The sequence below is a fragment of the Megalops cyprinoides genome, chromosome 5 (genome assembly GCF_013368585.1).
Source record: "Megalops cyprinoides isolate fMegCyp1 chromosome 5, fMegCyp1.pri, whole genome shotgun sequence".
In the NCBI taxonomy this organism is placed as follows: Eukaryota; Metazoa; Chordata; class Actinopteri; order Elopiformes; family Megalopidae; genus Megalops; species Megalops cyprinoides.
This window is the reverse complement of record NC_050587.1, coordinates 17,836,070-17,857,037: the sequence shown is the minus strand read 5'-3', so window position 1 is coordinate 17,857,037 and position 20,968 is coordinate 17,836,070. Positions and strand designations below refer to the sequence as shown.

The 20,968-nt window shown below is 44.3% G+C and overlaps 1 protein-coding gene across 7 annotated transcripts in view; it reads left to right on the top strand.

Annotated features, from left to right (window-relative positions):
• mast4 (microtubule associated serine/threonine kinase family member 4) overlaps nt 1–20,968 on the top strand; it is a 145,556-nt gene that overhangs the window by 56,407 nt on the left and 68,181 nt on the right. For all 7 annotated transcript variants that reach the window (XM_036530123.1, XM_036530122.1, XM_036530120.1 and 4 more), the window contains exon 4: nt 15,499–15,530. In XM_036530123.1, coding sequence (XP_036386016.1) covers nt 15,499–15,530 — 32 coding nt within the window. The remainder of the gene's footprint in view (nt 1–15,498; nt 15,531–20,968) is intronic.

The window sequence follows — 20,968 nt, the reverse complement described above, 5'->3', positions numbered from 1 at the left end:
TGCTGTCCTCCCCGACACCCTCAGAGAGAGAGAGAGAGAGAGAGCAGACCAAGTGTCAGCAGCTGCCATACTGTGGCACTATATGACTGCGTCTAGACCGCTTTGTGCGCGCCAGTTAAAAAGGAAAGAGGTTTAATTGGGCTAAACGTTCGGTAAACAAATTAAAGGGTGGTTTGTGAATTAAGGGCCGTTTGATGTTAAACCCGTTGCAGATTTTTTTTCCTGATTTTCAAAGTCTCCGCGTTTCCGCGTTAATTGAAAGTAACTAATGTCCTGCAAATGAGTCAAAGAAAAAAAAATATAACGCAGTGACTTTTTTAATGTTCTGGCATTATTTAATAATAAATCAAACTGAAAATGATTGAAAGGTAATGCTCGCTTGTTTGAGATTGGCCTTTCCTTTTTTTTTCTTCATCTTTTTAATTTGCTCACATTATCAACAAAGCGTTGGGCAAACTGGATTACAAAATTCCAACCGAGCAAATTCACAGTGTCCTCACAAAAGGTGTTTCCTTCCAATTACAGAACTAGAAGGGAGAAATTAACTCTGGCAAAGGCTGTCGAGTTCCATTCTTAGATATCCTGGACCCATTGTTTTCTTTTTTGATAGCATCATTATAGGATTGTGCCATTCTGGCCATTAACACTTTACGTAATTGCCGCGTGTGTTTATCAGAGGGCTACCAAACTGGCAATTTGCCTCGCAGAAGCTGTTCATTAAAGCTCCGTTTGTTGCCTGTATTAACTTAAAAGGGGGGGGGGGGCTGTCACCCCTTCTTTTGTTCTTGGCCTTCAGAGGAGCAGCAGCAGCAGCAGCGGCTGAACTGCTTTGCGCACTCCGATCGCTGTCAGTTCACCGGGTCTGATTGTAAAACAAACAAGCCTTCCCAACGTGGGGAGATTCGGGGGCACCAGGCGCATTGTGTTATGTAAATGAGTTTGTCAGGTGCATGCAAAACATTAAGTTGAATTTGCTCCCCCCCCCCGGCCAAAAGCTGATAAGAATTACCTGTTGTAGGCATGCCTTACATTGGCAGCGTGGTGAAGTGGTCAAGGACCTGGGCGTGGAATGGAAAGTTCCGGCAGGCTCGGTTCACAGGTGTGCGCGGATAAGCCGTGTTCCAGCTATGCTGGTTGCCCTGGATAAGGGGTCTCGCTGCCAAAGGCAATGAATAACCGAACGCCTGAATCACATTCATGCGCATGCATGTTCTCCCACAAAACGTGTGCCATGCGGTTGGGGCAATGTCATTGTCACTCGCCCATCCACCCCCCCATGTGCTGTTTTCTACATATGCTATTCTGAAGCACTGGGTGAAAAAGATTGTTTTCAAGATTGAGAGAGGCTGACATAAAAGACCACCTTTGCAAAAAAAAAAAAAAAAAAAAATCTGCAGAGCAGCATGGAACTCTGATAAGATACTGGTCTGTTTTCATTTCCATTCTAATACAACCTTCCCCTCTCCATTCGGTGTGCTAACGTTTTTACCACACATGGTATGCAAAGCAGCGTGACTTCCTGTACTACCGTCTATTTATATTCTTGGATGCACTCCAATAAGGGGCACATAACTAAGACCGTTTTTTAGCTACATCATTTCAGTGTTAGACACCCAGAGTCTGTTCTTCAGTTGTTCAAGGCAACCCCTTCTTCTTTTTTTTTTTTTTTTTTGAAAAGCATACTCTCCACACATGAAAAATTTATGGGACTCTATTCTCCCAGTGAAAGAAGGCAATTGCTTACTTCCTTAATCTCAGCTAAGTGGTACCGTGTTGCTTGGAGCTATTGTGCGCTGCATTGCTTTCTTTGTGGATCACGGATAGCATACGACAGAAATGGAATGTTATTAAACGAGTCGGAGTGTACAGTAAGGCACTTCTCTGGAGGTGCCAGGTCTCTGAGCAGATAATACCTCACACAAAGAGCAGAGATGGTTAACTTGCTTCCACATAAAGAGATGCATGGCATGCCGTGAAGGGGGGGGGTGGGGTGGGGGGGGAGAGAGATGGGGTGGGGGAGTGTGGGGTGGGGGGATGCAAGAGCAGACGCCTTTGATCATCCCTTCTTTACTGTCTTTCGGCTGCGGGATGCTGAGGAAGGTAGGCACTGTAGCAGCTGATACGTCTCCCAGTAAAACTGAGATAACGGTGTGACGCTCATCGGTAGTTCCACCCTGCTGAATGTTCTGAGTACCCTCTCCCAGGTTTGCTGTGGGATCAAAGAGACTTCACTGCGTGGACACCTGTTTGTCATTGACTGGTGTGTTTTGCCACAGTGGTCTTAATGCAGCTGGGGGTGGCTTCTCCAGGCACTGGGTCACTTTTGCCCAGATTCTCAGTGTGGATTTTGCCTGTGGGTGAAGAACTCTCCCTCCTCACTTGTATGTGTTCATCAGCGCAACAGAGTGTCCGGATATTACAGAATACCGCGAGATACTCAGACAGCCGTGTGGGAGAAGACATAGGAAAAGCCTCTGAAACTAGATACGGCTGTGTTCAAGGACATGTTAAGCTCTCTGACATCTTGACATTTCTCAACACCTTTCTCATGGTTGACATTTCCCAGTTGCCAAAACGCATTGGGTTTACATAGAGGAGTGTGATCATTCAGGTGGTTCAGTCTTTTTATTTGTCCTTTCTTTTGAAAAGGATGGCATGTTCTGCCTCTATTGTTCTACCTCTCTGAGTCCACACTGAATGCACCCTTACAACCTCTAGAGATTTACTAGCATTACAGCCTACTGTTCACATAGATTATTGGAACAGGTAGTCTACTTGCTGGAGCCCTAATTAGAATAAATTGATTTCTGTGTTGTATTAGTTTATAATTAAGGCAATACAGTTAAACATGATGCTGTTCTTGAGAGGCTTACTACATTTGTTTGTAGCATTATAGCTTATTTTTGCTGGTGTAGCTAGAAAGGAAAAAAAAATGTATTGTCCCTGCACAATTTGATGAGATGCGCTGTAGTAATTGGTTTTTAGATGTAGATAATGATCCTGCTGGCAACCGTGTGGTTATATTTAGTTTTCTGTAATTAATTTGCTTGTTTTCTCACCATTGCTAACACCTCTGAATGCCAATGAAATGAAACTGTGATGGTGCACTTGAGTTGGGGTGAAATTTGCTGTGACACAATGATGTATTCGCCCTGCGTTCGTCCCCTTCATGGGTCTGTACGTACTTGCATGCCGTCATGACCAATGCTAACTGAGGGGTAAAATACAAAGTTCCAGAACATTAATGAGCTAATATTGGATACTGAATAATTCATCAAACATGTTAATTGTAAGACATAATGTAATCATGTATGAGGTGATTACTCCATTGGGAAGACTTGCGAGATGGTGAAACAGTAGCTGCAGCACCTTGTAGTTTCCTATTAGTATGATAGAGAACGGAAGTAACGTGTAAATTAAGTAATGGAAATACCAGCAGCGGGCCAGGAGGGAGTGCTCTTACCTCTGTTTTAAGTAAAGCCCGAAAGATACGGGACACTGAAAATGGGGACACTGAGGTGGAGGAGGTGACTTAATGGAATGCGAAATGTTAAACTATGGTCCTGTCTCCTTATATTCGTTAATGATACCTGACAGGCCCTTGCGAAAAAAAAAAAGGATATCCCCACATCCTGGGCAAATTCAGAATTTGTCTGTCTCTATATGGAGGACAAATCATTCCACACTTATCAACTTTAACTGATTAATGGTGTATTTACTACATGTTGAACAATGCATGTGCAGTATGTAGTTTATTCACATAAGACCATAATTCCTCTTGTATTATGCATGTAAAAGTAAGATATATCTAATGTATTCCGTGAGTCAACTTCCGAGGAATTTGTGCAGGTACTGTTGTCCCTGTTTCATGGCCCTGGGTGGAAATGCGGAAGTGTCAGCTGTTATCATTCTGCAGCATAGCTCTGAGTGTGAAAAGCAATTCACAGCTGAAGCAGAGATGATCTGCACAAGGGGGCAAACAGCACCAGATCTACAGAACACTGCCACTGAGATTTTATTTAAAGACTGTACTGTTCCACACGGTGTTATGTGTGGATTATTTAAGTGCAATAGGGTGTAACCAATGGGTTTTAGATAATAAATATGGAGGGGTCAGGGTGACCTGTGGTTGGTAATGCGTTTATGTTCCACCAATACATCTGTATTTGGTCCACAACATCATCTGTCTAGCTTTGATCGACTGCATTAAGAGAATAGATTATTTTGTCCATCTGAAAAGATTTTGCTTCAGTGTGCAGTAGGGTGCCTAGCACAATATCGAAAAGCCAATATTCTCCTAATATGTTTTGTGGTGCAGTGGTAAAAGGGCTGGGTTTGTGATCAAGGTTGCAAGTTCAACTCCTGGCTGTACAAATAGATAAAATGTATACTCTGTAAGTCATCCTGGTTAAGGGCGTCTAATAATAATGAAAATAGGACGGCTCTTCAAGGTCACGAGGGAATTCCGGCTGACTTCATGGGAACGTCCATCAGGAGCTCTCAGCCAGCCATTCACCGCTAAACATTTCAGGAAGAGCCTGGAATCTACATTTTCCAGAATGCACTTTGGAGACGTAACCTCGGCCTTTCATCTCCCGCAGAATACCCGTCTGCATGCGCACGCTCGCAGCCGTCAAAATAAACCCAGCTCCAAGATTGGCAATATCATGCAATCTCCTTATTGAATTGGACATTATCAGATCGTGTTTATTTGTATTCACGACGTGGCATACCCTCGCAGCCTGTCTGGCTGAGGCAGTGATAACCCAGCATTATGAGTGCGGCTCTTGGCAAACATTGCGCGCGTCCTTATCTCCGTCTCGCGCCCGCAGCGCCTGGTGAATGGCACTGCGCATGTAGAATTAGATGGAGCTGATTGGAGACAATGCGGGGATGGTCACCACAGTACTTCAGGAGGGTTTTTCGAGTCGCGTTATGCGGCAGACTTTGACCTTAAAGATTTTTAAAGCTGACAAAGTAGGTCACCTCGGGTTTGCCCTGTAAAAGCACGCGAGAAATAAAGTTCATTGATTCAGGGGATGGGGCTTTCGTAAAGTGGTCAGAGATTTGTGTAACTTATTTCTGCTGTGTGTGTTTTTAGATTTGTTATTTTAGCACATATCCACCACTGCAAACACACGGCATCCTTATGCAAAGATCACTGAAATTACAAAAAAACTGAGTCCTTAAATCAGGAAGATAGATTTTTTTTTTTTTTGCCGTGGCAAGTGAGGTCTGCAATATAATGTCAGCATACAGCTGTCTGTGTTTCTGACATGTGTTTCTGACCGTTGCCCTTTTCTGTTTGCTTAGTGTGTGGCTGAATCGACGAGCAGAATCCATGCCTCTGGACCTTTTTGAGCAAACAAACCCTAATCCCCGACCACAATGTGTTTCTCTGGCCTTTGCCTATTTCCTGGCCACTGAGCACGGCTGTGTGTAGGTGAAGCGGAACCTGACATTGATCTGAGGCACTCTCCCGCCTCCACTCGAAAGGCTGTCAGATTAGAGCGCCCCGCGTCACTGTCCACCCCCTTCGTGAAGCAGACCAGGAGGCAAAAACGCATCGTTTAGGGGGGGGGGGGTGGGGGAAGTTTCTCACTGCTGATCTCGTTTTAATGATATCTGAGGGATTGCGTGTGATCTGTGCTCATTGGTTTTCTTCTGCCAGGTGCAAAGTGTGGTCATATTTTGCAGGTTGCCTCAGGCAAGTGCAAGCTTTACTTTGTATGTATTAATGTGTAATTTGTCTGTGCTCTGGAGTTAATAAAAAGAGAATTTTGGCTGAACAGTATCAAGATGTCTGCAGAGCCCACCTTATCAGTGGTCCTCACCTGTGACATGAGTCATCCCGCCGGGTCCCTCTATCAGTACTCTTTTAATCAACAAGTGAGTATATTTCACAGGGAGTTCTCATTCGATAATGCCTCAGGTTTGGGATTTCTCTTTTCCGCTTTCCCTTTTTCCCTCATTTAGTTTTCGGCTTCATTAAGGTGCCCTCTTTTTGTCTAGAGTAGGATAAATGACCTGCCGGGGAAATCGAACCGCCTGTGCTTTTACCCGCATTGTTTGAAATGTGGAGCAGGGGCCTGTCGGTGAGAGAAATCAAATCTGCTCCCGCAGAATCCATTGTTGTTGTGAGAAATCTGGTTCCATCACCCAGAGATTCTGGGAGCAGCCGGTTGATAAATATGTGACAGGCTGCTCCCCCTCGGATAGATGCTGAAATGTCAGCAAACGGATCAGTGGAGTATCCCCACAGTAATGGCTTGCTTTGCCATAGAGATTGCCTTTCTCTCCATAGATAAGGTGAAAATCAATACGGGTGAGATTGTGTCTGGCATGCTGGAGAGGCGCTGTGTTATTCTCGTGAATATGGACCGTGTTTAGGGTCGTTTTACATACATCAAAGGGACCTCTTTGTTGCATCACCCTCTGCCCCCTGCTCAGTCCTTATTTCATGATTAATATAGGCTTGACTTCTCTTGTTTTTGTTGGCTTCTTGTTTTCTTCTTTCCGGTGAGATAAGATGGCCTAAAATGCGCCGCTTTTCCCCTCCTGAAGACAGTGTCTCCTGGGATACTTTGAACTGGTTCTGGGCAAAGACGTGTCCTGTGGAAAGACTCATGTGAGCTGCACAGTGTGCTTGACGTAATGCAGCGGGTGTGAGGAGTGATGTAACTCCTGTAACTCTGTGACAGGCTACAGCCAGAAAAGACCCCCAACTATGGAAATGTAACCAGACCTAGTAGCGTGGCTTCAGCTAGTCCGGCAAAGCAGTCCGACATGTCTACTCACTGCTGTGTCTATGGCCATGAGAGAACAGTTATATTCTGAGTAAAGAATATTTCTACTTCGAACACATGCGTATAAACTGAAGCACCTCAGGGTGAAAATCTCGTTTTCATCACAGAACACAATTATTCAGTCTCTTCTCGTGTATTGATTACTAACAAGACAATGAAGCCCATGATGAAAACAATGAAGAGAATGGGACTATCTGTTTAGGCGCCTTTTTATGTTGGAAATAATGACCACGGCCACTGTGAGCATAGTTGTGTTCAAAGGGAATGTGTATTGTATGTCCTCTTGTCTGAGTTTGTAAACTGAATACTAAACACAAAATAGGTAAAAATATTAAATATAAAATTAAACTGAAATAAATAAATAAATGCTTTCCGCTTTTATCTTTTCTACTCATATTTTCAATTTATATTGTAAATAATATTGTTTTTATTGAAGCAAAAAACCCACCCTGAAGCAAGAGATTTGTTCATCAATTTGAGTAGCTGAGGCATCTTCCTCATGAAAGAAGCACCACTCCTTCATGAGTACACTATGCCCAACCAAGCCAGAGAAGCCAGGTAATGGCATGCTACCTGTGTCCATAGAGTGCTTCTCACCAAGCATCACAAAGCGTCCTTTATTGAGGAGTCTTGGTGAATGAGGCGCATTAACTTTTGGGAGTGGAGGCGCTGCTGGGTTGAGGTTTCTCCACAAGATGACCGGCAGTGAGATCTTGTGGTTGTCTGAGTGCCGTCCCTCACGCGTTGGGAAAACCCTGCGTGCCTTTGGAGTAGCGCAGAATGGAATATGACACCGGGGGGCTGGGCGTGCTCCAGCAAGGTCTCCATTTTAACCACTAACTCGTGTCTCAGCTCTCTCGTTTTAAGAGTCGCATATCCCTCTCCAGACTTGACTTGAGGAATCCCCCCCCCCCCCTCCATTTCATTCATAAAGCCACAGCTTGCCACAGCCTGGGAGTGTGTTGTCAGAATGATTAAATTCAGGAAAGTGGAGGCAGGAGGCTGAGGTCGCCAGAGTTGATCCACTCTTTTCAGACGTGTCCTGGCAAGGATTCTAAGAGCAAGCATAATAGTCCTCACCGCCTCCCCCACCGCCTTCTTTTTCGCTCAAATGCAAAGATCCATACTGTTATATGGAGTTTACACTGGTTTTAAGTCTCACCCCTCTCTGAGTGTAGAAATACTTGTTTTTCTTCAAGTTGCCACATGATAGCAAGTGAAGTGCTGGCAAGTCGTTATTGGTTGAGTCCTGGCAGCTGTCAGTCACCTGGCGAGCCAGGCTACGGGCTTCTTCCTTTCTGCGAAAACGGGATGACTTTGCATCCCTTTCCTTTCATGAGGTTTAGCTCGTCAGGGAATCACGAAGTCGAAGAGATTAATATTTCTGTCTGCGATCTGACTCTGTCGTTTTTGTGCGGTTATGCAACAGGTTTCTAAGCCTATTTAGAGGGTCTTTTATCACCTCATTCAATAGCGGCTCTCAGGGCCAAGCTGTCTGGTGACACTGCAAAGGTGGGCCCTGCTGATCTTCTGCGGTACAGTGGTCATGCGGTGCTTTCATTGTTCTCTCACGTTGTGCAATGGGTAGTGGAGTGCCTGTGTTTCAGGAAGACAAGTTAAAATGGATCCCTTTTTTTCTGATGGAATTAAGAAAAAAATAACTGCTTTGTGAGCAAAAGGTTGCATAAAAGACACGTCATGCTCAGAGGAAAGCGCTCCAGGAAGCTCCCCAGATAAATAATTAACCCCAGCTTTGCTACATGACGTTTTTTTCCTTTTCATTTGTTAAAAAAAAGTTAAAAAAGATGAAAGTTCAGACAAAATAGATGCACTGCATTAAATTCGTGATTGCTTTTTAAATATGTTCTGCTTGATCCTTAGATCGTATCAGCCAGTAGGGGCTTAATGAAAGTTTTATTGAAGTTCTAATCAATTTTTCACCAACAAATTTAAACACTGCTTGTTTAGATCATACATTTATCTCAGTTATAGAACTGAAAAGGGCCAGTCCAGGGCAAGTGTGAGGAACACATTAAACATCATTAACAATATATTAAAAAGAGTGAGTCAAAACAGTGTGATATAGAGAATGTCTGATTTGATAATCATTTACAAGTTTTTTATAATCTAATTCCATGACTAAAATTTCCTCTCATCTCAGTATCAGGGATTAATAAAGACTTTCCTTTGAAATTGTGTGGATGCCTCTTCTCTCCTTTGATCAATGACATATTTTGCTTTGTATAATAATAATTACCTTATCATTAATTATGGAATTACTTGTAATAAGAAAACATCAACAGAAAACCATGTGTTGGATAGGATATTGCTTATTGTCAGTGGCCTTTTATAAAGCAAGTTCTATCAACATTTCATTTGATGTATTAATTCATTTTAGACATTAGTGCCGACTTTGACAGGTTGTCTGAAAAGTAATGGTCCATCATACGTCAGGCAGCACACAAGCACTGACCTGCTAAGCTTTTGAAAGTTTTAGTAAATGTTTTATTTATGAGTAGGTGGAAATAAACACAATGTTCATACTTCATCTGTCCCGGTAATTGTCGAAATGACTGCGGAAAGTGAAGCGCTCAAAGTACAGTGAAAAGCTTTAACAATTCACCTGAGAAATACATCTGGTCTACCGAGGGAATGAAGTCCCTTTTCTTTGATGTTAACTGGCTTGCTAGCACTGTTAAAAAAATCTATTTTTAATATTCACTGGACTGGTGTCATTATTGGCTGATGCGCAACTTTGAGCAGGTGAATTCATTCCTCTGCTGGTTGCATTATGCATATTTTTTCTTATTTCTTATTTTTTCCCTCCTGCCTCTCAGTACTTGGATGGAACTCACCAAAGGATCATTCCCTTTAGTCTCTTACTGTGGAACCATGGAATTCTGACATTTTGGAGCTCATTTCTGAGAGAATGGACCTGTTTGAACATCCATACAGAAATATTTATGCGCATGTTTGCCTCAGTTTTAGTGCCATGCCAGTCTTTTCGCATAACACGGATCCGAATGGGATCTTGTACAGATCTGTAGATGTAATCCGAGAAATAATAGATTTTTCTTTATCTGGCATTTTCTTAAACTGTACACGTGTTACAGTCAATCGCAGTATTCATTGAAAATTTCAAATGTGATACAGCTTTGCGGTGTTCAGTTGCCCCGAGGTTCATGCATCATTAATTTCTGGACGTGGGTAGAGTCCAGTCGAACATGTTCCTAAGTGTAGGGCATTTTAGATTAATTCGAAAACTCAGTCAAGGCCAAGTCAACAGCGCTGGAACACGTAGGGGGAAGGTGTTCCAAGAAACAGAGCTGTTTTGCAATCCAAACATGCCTGGATGTTTCTTTTCCCATCCGAACCGTGGTGTAAACTGAATGCGGGAAGGGAGGCGGCCGCCTATCCTGCAAGTCAGCGTTTTTAGCGTTGCATACCATGTGCACTTGTGATCTTAAGAAGGATGAACTAGCCGGGGGAAAATGAAAGGGAATTATTAATAATCCCTCACGAGAAGGCCCTTTCAGAGACTTTGCCACGGCTTTGATGTCGTGTCTAGGACTCGTGGAGCTTTCCTGGTAGCGGTCATCCAATGACATCGACCTACTGGAAGGGTATGGGATAAAGACACAGCGCAGGCAGCCACTGGAAAGAGGAAGTGATTTACTACACTCTCAGTAAACTCCCAGTTGGCAAGTGCCGTTGCCTGAATCAGAAAACAGCCTTCCTGTGCTCTCCTGAATCGTTTCACGTTCCTGTCAGATCAGTAGAACACGAGGAGGGGAAAAACAGAGAGAGGAATGCACGTTTTTAAAGTTTTATCATTTAGATGTAACTTCAGTGAACGTTTGAGGAGATGTCTTCAAAGCCAGATGCCGTTTTGAAGGCTTCTGTCAATACCTGCTACTGTCTCACATGAGAGAGAGAAAGGGAGAGAGCGCCGCCTTAATCTCTTTCTGATTATCTCTGAAACAAATTCTGCTGAGGTTTGGCAATTCTTATGGCCGTCTTTTCTGTATGTGTGTAAATATAAAAGATTATTTTTGCAAAGGTAAGTCAGGAGAAAAAAATGAAATCCATCAGTATCATATTGCTGATATCTTACAACAGGAGACAATGTGGTAGCAGAGAAAGGCATTTTAAACTTCTGTCAGTAATCATTCAGTTACAAATAAATAGTTGTAAGAATTTAAATTAGTTTATTCCACTGTAGCAGGATCACTTATTTATTGTTTTCGGTCTGTTTCAGAGCAATTTTTGGATATGCAGTGACTAAATGAATAAAGTTGGGCTTTTTTGTTTAATTTTTTGTTTAATTATGCTTATTGTTAATTGAACTCGTTTTAACTTTTTATGGAATAATTATAACACAACAATACCACTGACTCATCAGTATGCAGAAGCTCAAGTGCCTGCATCCTGGTGTGTTTACAGTTGACAGGGCCTTTTCCTGCCTTTGTTAGAGCTGAGAGAAATGGAAGATGATCTAAGACCCATTCCTCCCCCCACCCCCACCCCCCTCTGTGTGAGTGACATTCCTGCTTCCTGAGACGAGTCGCCAAACCCCCCCCACCCATTCCTGAAATAGAGAGCTGGCAGGGCATGACAATGGCATGGTGCTGTACGAGGGCTGGTCACTTATTCCCAGTTGGCATCTTACCAGCGCAACATTTCCAGGCACGACTCGCTCAATTTACACCTGGGTGTTCTGCCTGCGCTAATGTACTAATCTCTAACTGGTGTGCTGTCCCCCTCTGTCTCCGAGCTGACACTGTGTCTAATGGGTACTCTGGGGGAGGTCTAATGGGTACACACTGGGACTGTAACTGATAATAATGATAACAAAAGGACTGAAAGTGGACTGCCGTACGCCAGGGCGCTGTTTTTTCGGGGACGTAACTGCATGTTACAGCGTATGTGCTTTCGGAGCGAAATATGATCTAAGCACAGACTCTGAGCATTGTCGATGTGTTGGAATCATCTTTTAATCTCCCAGCTGATTGCCTGCGGAACAGTGTCAACACACCTGAGCCGACCATAGGAGAGGCTGCGCCAGTCTCACCAGGCGTTCGGTGTGCAGAATCTCAGCACTGGATTAAGCGGGCGAATCTCCTCCCTTCCCCGAGGGGAATGTCTTCCTGTTCGGACCGGGTGCCACAGGCTGTCCCGAATGCCTTTTTGGGTGAATTGTGTGTCTGGGTCTGGAAGCACAGCACTCTTCACCCTCTTTGCTAATTACGTATTGGGCAGAAGCCAGATGAAGCACTGCATGACCCTCGTCTGTCTACCCGGACCCCCATCGCTGCCTCACCCCCCCCTTTACACACACACACACACACACACACACACTGTAGGTCATACTGCACAACCTGCAACACCACAGGGGGAATGAGCCTGAGACCAGCAGTGATGGAAGGCATTACTCTTCTGACTCATTAAGTCATCCGGCTTTATGGCTTAATTAAAACACAAGAAGTGGAAAACGAATCAGTCTGCGCATGCTGGGTAATTTGTCTTCGCCTAATGTAGATATTGTATGTTACTGTTGGTGTGCTACTACATTAGTGGTATGCATAATTACCACGCTTTCCATTATCAGGTTTTTTTATTGTTTTTTGGTAAAAAAAAAACTTCTAGTCTTCTTCCCCAGGTTTATGCAAATGTGTTATTTGCGTTTCAGTAGTAATTTTATTTCTGAAATTCAGGTATATCAGAAACCCAGAGGGAGAGTGTTGTCATGGTCACTTTCCGCTGCAAAATGCTCTCATAGCTGTCGCCAAACCACAGTTCCTCAGGAGTGTGATCTTTTATTCTTCTTTTCATGGATATTGTGTCACACTCTTAGCGGAGCTTCTCCGGAAACGGTGAGGTAGTCCAGCCGTGACTCCAGGTCTGCTGCCCTTTGATGTGCCTTGATGCTGTTTCTAATGGACCAGTACCATTTTCTAGCTGCATACTGTATGCTGTAGAGATTTAAGATGTTTTTATGATGGTATATATTTTTTACATGTACAGTACAGTACAAGTTGGTGGGAGTCACTAGGCAGTTAATAGGCAGTTGGAAGTAGTCAAGTGCTCTTTTTAAGTCATAAGACCTGGCAAGGTTGACTGAAATGAATGTTGGATACAATAAGAAAAAGTTCAGATTAAAAAATTTGTATCTGCGAAATCCTCTCTGTTGTTTCAGATACAACTGCTGTGCTTATTGCAATTGTAGGAAAATTCCAGAAGCAATTTAGGTGTTCTTTGTCTGCAGTGATGTATAAATGAATGTTTGACTCTAGGGTTGAAATGCATCTGTACATTAGCGGATGGTGGTTAGCCAGTGCGCTGGTTGTTGAATCTTGAGAGCTTGGTTTTTTGCATCCAGCGAGGCTGACTTTGGAGAGATCTACATTAGTGTAAATCACACTGCCTGTGTAATTAGCCGTGTGAACTTTGGTCCCATTTCCTAATGAAATAGTGCCCCTGTTCCAATTAAAACCAGCAGGGGGGGCCAAACATTAAGCCGTAATGGATGACTGTGGGGAGCAGGCCCTAATCTGGATTCTGCTGACTGTGCTGCCTTTCAGCATATACAGGGGATTCATGTGTTCTCAAACATTGATTCATGTATGTATGCATGCCTTTATTCAGGAGGTATAAAGTTTTATTTCAATCATTTTACAATAAAAACAGGTTATCATTTTTTGTTTTTTTCCATTTTATATTTTAATTTATTTTATTTATGTATATTTATTTTTGTCAGATTTTTTAAAGAGAGATATTTTTCCTTTTCATAAATTTGTGTACAGAAAAAAACTAGACACAAGATATTATCACCATGTCTCCAGATTGAGTAGTCTGAGTGTAGTTACAACCCATGTCTGTAATTCATGTTTAATATGATTTGATTTAATATTGATTTCTCTGTTCTGTTAATAATCATGGTGTTGATTGCCCTACAGAGGTGAGGATCCTATGGTCAGATTGTACAGTGTGCTGCACTCATCATATTGCACAGCTTTCTATTTTTGAAAGTGTAAACATCTCCCCCTACTGGTAACCCATAATTATTGCCTATTTAGTAACAGGATCACTAGAACATGTCTTCATGCTGTGTTACTCTACCATAATTTTTTCAGTTTTGGCCATTTTAAGATCAGTCATGTTTTTTTGAAAACAAATATGGTCATAACAAGTGTTATGACCATGTAATGTCAAACCATACAGGACAGCGTGAACACAATACAAGATTTCACACCAAGGCAATTCTACATTTTGGTGAAATAAAAAAACCTGTGAGACCTTATGTTACACAATTAGTTTCTCAACTTTGCATAATTTTTTTAACATAATTAAATTTAAGAAATTTGTTATAATTCTCTAAATCTCCTCCCCACCCCTTGTTAATGTCACACAACCTTCCTGCTTTCAGTCAACAATACAGCATTTTACACTGCACATTTTTTGCTGGCTTATTGCGCCTTCAGGACCACTCAGACAGACCTTCCAATTACCTTTGAAATTGACTCTGTGAATATATCCAGAGAGAATAAGAATGGTCTCTTCAGCGTGCAATAAACATTATGACTTTTCTTATTGATCGCCTTGAGTCAGACACATCGCCTAGTTGGGGGGCCAAGGCCTCAACCCACGAAGATGGCCTCTGACAATCAGTATTCATAATCTACTGCCATAGAAGCACAGGCAAAACACAGCAATAGGCTGTACTTTGGGGGATAGTGCAGGACTTTAGGGCTTCCTCCTAGTCCAGCGACTAAAGTATATATATTTAAGTATTGTTTAGGGTCTGACTTCCCTCACCTACACCATCATGCAGAGGACTGTGTGCTTCTTATAAGGGTCACCTTTGGTATCAAAAGAGGCCGTGCTTTTGATTTTTTGTATTTTTATTACATCATATATATATATATATATATATATATATATATATATATATATATATATATATAATAGTTTGGTACTGTCATAGACAGTAGGTCTTTTATAGTGCAATCCTTTGTCCAAATGTCCAAAGTGTCCACAGCATAACAGCCTTTATTTCTAAAAGGCTGCCAGTGGAATCTCTGTGTGTCGCCACGACACATCACGCTCCCCACACGCTTGCTTTCCGTAGCGTTGCGCGTCGCCGCAAGCCCGCGGAGTGCCAAACTGGGCCTAACTCTCTGAAGTAACTTCCCGTCGCTAAATTTTTAATTGAGTGACTCAGCGCCTCTGTTCCAGGGGACAGGGGAATCTGGGTCACTCCACAGAGCGACAGAAGGCAGTGTTTTTACGCCAGGGGCCACAGTCAGAGGAGGCTTAAGGGGGTCTGAGGTTAACTGCATGCTCCCCTTTGATTTGGCTCACAGGTCAAGTCTGTCCATGGGACCTTGTCTAGGGGTGGGTGTCAGTCAGCATGGGTCCAGGTGGAGGGGGCATGTCACATGCTTACTTGACACCATCGCTGGGAGAAAAAACAACTGACAAATATAGCCGCTGAGCAGGCCCATGTTCCCAAATAGGACACGCTCACCAGTGAGCAATGTTGCAGATTGTGGTCAGCTGTGTTTTGGTCCCCAGGCAGATGTGTTGCTTACGCACAGAGCATGGATACACCAGGCCTATTCTAATATGAGGCATTAATTTATTTGTCTGTCCTGTTCTTTACTTATACTGTATACTTTCTTTTCATTTGCAGAAGGAACTGAGCCTACCCAGAAGAGGAAGCTTGTAAGTAAAAGTGGTTAATGCACATACTCCTCCCCATCTCCCCTTCCCCCCACCTCCCCTTCCCCCAGTGTGTTATGGGTACACCCAGACGGTCTTGTGTCAGTGGGAAGCTAGAATCTGTCGTGTGAAATTTTTTTGGTGGTTTTGTGTCGGGACTACGGGAAAGTACTTGCAGATTAGTGCAAACCCCCTGTTGTCTTAAGTTTTCCTGGCCCATTAGATATAGCAGGTGACTTGATTTTAATTGCAGAACTAGAAACATTGTAAAATTTCACCGCTGTTTTTGCATGCAAGGGGCCCTGCTTTATGGATGAATAACAAGTGATAAAAGAATAGCAATGATAAAATGTCAATTGCTGAGTTGCTGACTTAAAGCGTTGTGATGAAGCTGCTGTTAAATCTTGCAGACGACCTCTGAAGGAAAATGATGTTGTGTTTGTGGGATGCGGCACGTGAAGGCTGGAACTGCGCTTAGCTGCTCGGATGTGACCGCATGGTGTGTTTTTTACAACCGCACGGTTTGACTTGTGCTGCTGTTACTGTCATTAGACTGGCTCCAGTGGTGCACTTCGAATGAAATGAGCGCCGTTTTTATACGAGCACAGATTACAACAATGTAGCGGATTAATGAAAAATCACCCTAACCTTGCTGTAAAAAAAAAAAAACAATCTTCCTTTGAATGGCTGAAACTGTGCATTGTGATTTTTAAAACGTGGAACTGCTTCACGTGGACTCGTGCTCTGCGGGAAAAAATACCAACAAGGTGAATAATCACCTCTAGCCCTCTGTTACTAGCCATGAGTTCAGTCCATGACCTTGGACCTGTAATTTTCTATTAAACAGATTGGTACTTGAGAACAACCAATTGCGAACCAGACAAAATTGTCCTCCGGCCATTGCGAAGTAGGCAAGGGGGACCCCCCTCCTGTCACCAGGCTGGTTTGCAGCGGTAGCGTGCCTTCTGCTCCGCGCCAGCCCGTCCAGACGCGACCGACCACGGGCCCCAACTGGAAGTCCATCAAGACACCAGCAGGCTTCATCTTCCCTGTCACCTGCTGGCCGGGCGGGAGCCTGTGATTGGTCCGTGTTTTCTGTGCGGCCTCCCACAGGGGAAGGGGAATCGGAGAGAGTGATGTGCTTGCGGCCGTGCTATGCTATGTGTGAAATGCAGCGCGGGTAATGGGCCGATTCACGCGACACACAGCATTCCGATTGAACGTCCCCCCACCCCCTCCCCCCCACCCCCTTCACTGACCTCTGCAGTGCCCCCTTGGGCCTGGGGGTGTTGGAGATAACGGCTGCTTGGGGTCCCAGAGATAGCAGCAGAATCACACTGATCTCAGAGCAGTAAACCGTGGAGTCCAACTGAGTGAGTGTTCAGGAGCAGAGCTGACAATATGTGTAGCCAGCCATATGCGCCAGTTAAGAGTGATATAGTGGCACTTACTCAGCACTGATAACACATTTGTAGTGACTGGGGGCCCTTGAAACATGTAAGTTATTATATCCACCATAAGTGGTCAGCAATTAATATTTGGAGTGACGGCCCAGGAGTGTGTAAATCGCTGTATGAGTAAGTACAGAGCCCTGCAGGACAGTGTCACCGTGATAGACTGCACACTGGGCTGTACTTATGAGGGTGGGAATAGATTTATAGTGCAGCTTTGAGGTGTGTGTGAGGTATTGTTTGAAAATGTGAATAGTGCTTCCTCGCTGTCTGAACCATCAGTTTGACCACAGGAGATATTAGCACTGACACCAGGGGGGGCTGTCGTGTTTTACGGTTGTGTTTTGGTGCCGTATTTTAATTCCCTGCATCAAAATTCCACCTCATGCTGTTTGTCGGTGCCATACGACGTTTACTATCCATTTTATTAAGAGAAACAAATCAAATGCTTTCCTCTTATTTATTTAGTCAACATGACTAAATAAATAAGAGGAACATGACACCCCCCCTTTGCTGGCTTGTTATTACTGCTGCAAGGGATAATAAAATCTTTTAATAACTCTTTATGCCCACTGCAGAGGGGCATTGCCACAGTCATAAACCAAATTTACTCCCCTCCTGTCATGGCTTGTCATCTGCCACTCCCAAAACTTGAATTCCCCAGTCTGCCAGCCATCGCATCGCCCAGTATGAATGTGCAACAGGATTATTTCCAGGAAGCAGTGGACTTGATCAGGAGACGCCAAGAAAGCCGTCACGTCATTAGCGTTGTTTGGCCATAAACCTGCGGGAGAGGCTTTCACCTAGAAGTGCACTCAGACGCCTCTGGAACTGGCACAGTCATTAGGCGATTGTATACGGAGTGACCCTTGTCACTGGGTGCGGTGGACTCTTCCTCCGTTTCAAAATCGTCGTTGGAAAGCTCGTAGCGGCAGAGGACGTAGGGCACAAAACACAGCGGTAACCTGTGGTAATGAGAATCCAATCGTTGGCAGTTCGCTCCATATTCAGACTGCCAATCAGCCGGAGCTACTGTTCACACACCCCAGTTTACTCCACCGTGGAGGGAGGCCCATTAAGGGAATCGAGTGTCTGGCCTTTTGGATGCTTTATGCATGGATGATGGTGGAGGTGATCAGAGGGCCATCGCACCGAGGAAACCCCGCAGATTGAAAAATTAAGGGCCGCGCTCGCCGCCGGAGCGCCGCCGCAAAAGACCAATGCGCGGTTCTGATTAGTCGGATTCCAGTTACACCCCTCGCCACGTTCATGGCTGAAATGTCAATCTCGGGAGAATTTCATGCCTGTTAGAAAAATGCATTTAGTGTCTTGCCGTCTCTGTGAAGGTGAGGCGCTGGCAGCTGCGCTCTTACAGCAATTCTCTCGCTCCCCATTCTCTCGCTCTCCTCGCCCCAAACCTCCGAGGCGATCGGTGGTGAGGTCATCGCCCCGGACGAGGGCGACCCGCTGCCTCTCACTCCGGGCGGCCCTTGAAAGAGCCCCGCCTTTGAAGTGGAGGCTCTCTGATGCTCCGGTTCCCATGGCGATGCTGCAGCTACCTCCCACGGGCCGCACACGCCCTCACCCACGTCTGCGTTCTGTGAGATATCGTTCTTTTGCGAGCCGTATAGGGGAAGGTGACATTTAGGGCAGTTCTGTTTAGAACGATTTTCCTCCTATAGGATTGTATCAGGTCAGGTCGGTATGAAGGTGGGCGGAGCACCACCTGGAGTTGGCTTGTGTAGAGCAATGCATTTTTCTCTGCCCTTGCACAGATACATTCATACCTGTATGCTGGGGTCAGACCATGGGCCAGTGTCATTCCCCAGAAAGCTCAAAGATGGGCAGGCGCACTGCCAGCCGAAGGCAAGTGCAGTGTAAAACATCATTGCCCTCAACTGAGTGCAGAATTTGGTGGAGTGCTCTTGTAGACTCCTGTAAAAGACTGGGTCAGCAAGGCTCCAAGACAGTTTTTCCACACTGCCATAAACGGCCCCATGCTGGTCATGTGAGTCATTGTTCGCTTCCCAATACTGGTGTGGTGCTTATGGCTTTAGAAACAGAAATGAGTAGGCTTTGCAGTACGCTGACCTTGCTGCTTTCATATTACAGTGTAGAGCTGTAGTATCATCAGAAATGCTTTTAGGACATGTTGCATAGATAACAGGTGAGGTGGACCACTGATGCATTCTGCTGTTTATATACATGAAAAAGGGGTCAGTTATAATTGCTTAGTTTAATGCCTCAACCCTGTAAGGATTGGGCTTGTGAATTGTAGAGTCATTCTTGTCCCTGATGCGAAACAGCTGAGTCTTTAGGACTGGCTTAAAGTGTCTTCACCTGTGTCAAATTCTGTCCAGCTGAGGATCATAAAGCCTCTTGTAAATGAAATATTAAAGAAGAAGGGTACTGCAAATCTGATCTAACGAGTGGCTTTTTATTACTGCCAACATTCAAGTAGCCCTAACCCATGCCCTCACGGCCCTTCAGAATGTTCACATCAGTGCTCAGGTGCCCCTGCAACACATGCAAGGTACAACGTGTGCTGTTTGCATTTGTGTCTGTTGGTGTTAGCTTGAAACCATGGACTCTGAATGCTGCTGCTCGTACTGTGCGTTGTGGGTGCGCTTGCGGCGGGCGTGCTTTGTCTTTGATAACTGCTGCCGTACGCAAATTCAACTTCATTTTATTTCAAACTCGCAGAAATTAAAGGAGACGGAATTAGCATTTGTGCGTAGTCTGACAACGGCACGTTACTTTGAAGTGTGTGTCAAGGGCCTCGTGTTCAGGTAATTGGCAACATCAGTACCAGGGAATGAGGTTTCCCCAGCTGCTTCAGAATACAGACCGTCCCTTGCACAGCGTTCACCTTGGCACCGCCATGTATACACAGTAATTGGATCTTGTTATTAAGGAGCTCTGTGGAGTTCTTTCATCGCTGCTGTGTTTATACATGGAAGTGCTGTGCCCGAGTGTTGTTTCTGCAGTCCATAACCTCGCAGTAAATAGGCTTGCTCCTGCCCGGCTTTGTGGAGCGTCATATATTGGGAAGTGAGCAATGAGACCAGTTCTGGCTCTAGCCAAGGTATACTTAGAGGTAATGTAAACATGACAAAACCGTGGGCATGCTGAGATGTAGTTGAATCTGGGTCAACGTAAACACAGCATAAGAATCTGGAGAGTGTGTATTATAAGTCTGTTTTGCTCTACTTTAAAGTGTATATGCTTGTGTGTGTGTGTGTGTGTGTGTGTGTGTGTGTGTGTGTGTGTGTGTGTGTGTGTGTGTGTGTGTGTGTGTGTGTGTGTGCACGCGCGTGTGTGCATGCGTGTGTGCATGTCTGGTCTCTAAAACCACAAGTTTGTATAGTTTCAAAAGGAGGATTTTCGCCCTCATTTTCCAGCTATATTTGGGCACTGATATGCCCTGTGTTCCGAGAACAGGTGGAGGCAGAAAGCCATTTCAAAGCTTCAGGGGTGGTGTTGGTGGGGTGGGGGGAGGACATTTCTGATCACTCAAGCAGAAAAAGACTTTTTACCCTGGCCCTCTACTTTCGAAAAGTAGCACAAATTTAATTCTCAATAGCCCAAATGAGGAGTGGATCAAATGGGGCCGGTCTCATTCATGGCTCTATTTGTCCTTTAGAAAGAAGGATAATGAAAAGAGCAGCTTGAAGACGTGCTGGCCGTCGTGCCGCTCTCTCGCTGTGAGAGTGGGAGAAGTGCTCTTTGCTGAAGCGCCCTGGGGTGGCATGGATAAACAATTGAATGTGCAGGTTTAGGAAAACATTGAAATACTTGTTATTTTTTTGATCATGCTCATTTGTGTCAGACGGTTTTCAATGGAGGTTGGCACAAAGCGTGCTGTACTCTTAGTTTTTATTGGAAAGCTGGCTTCATTGTATACGTTTTAGGCTTGCTTTGATCGAGTCCAGCTTATGAACTTTGCCATATATGTAGAATACAGGCCAATGGGACCTATTTTTAAGAGGG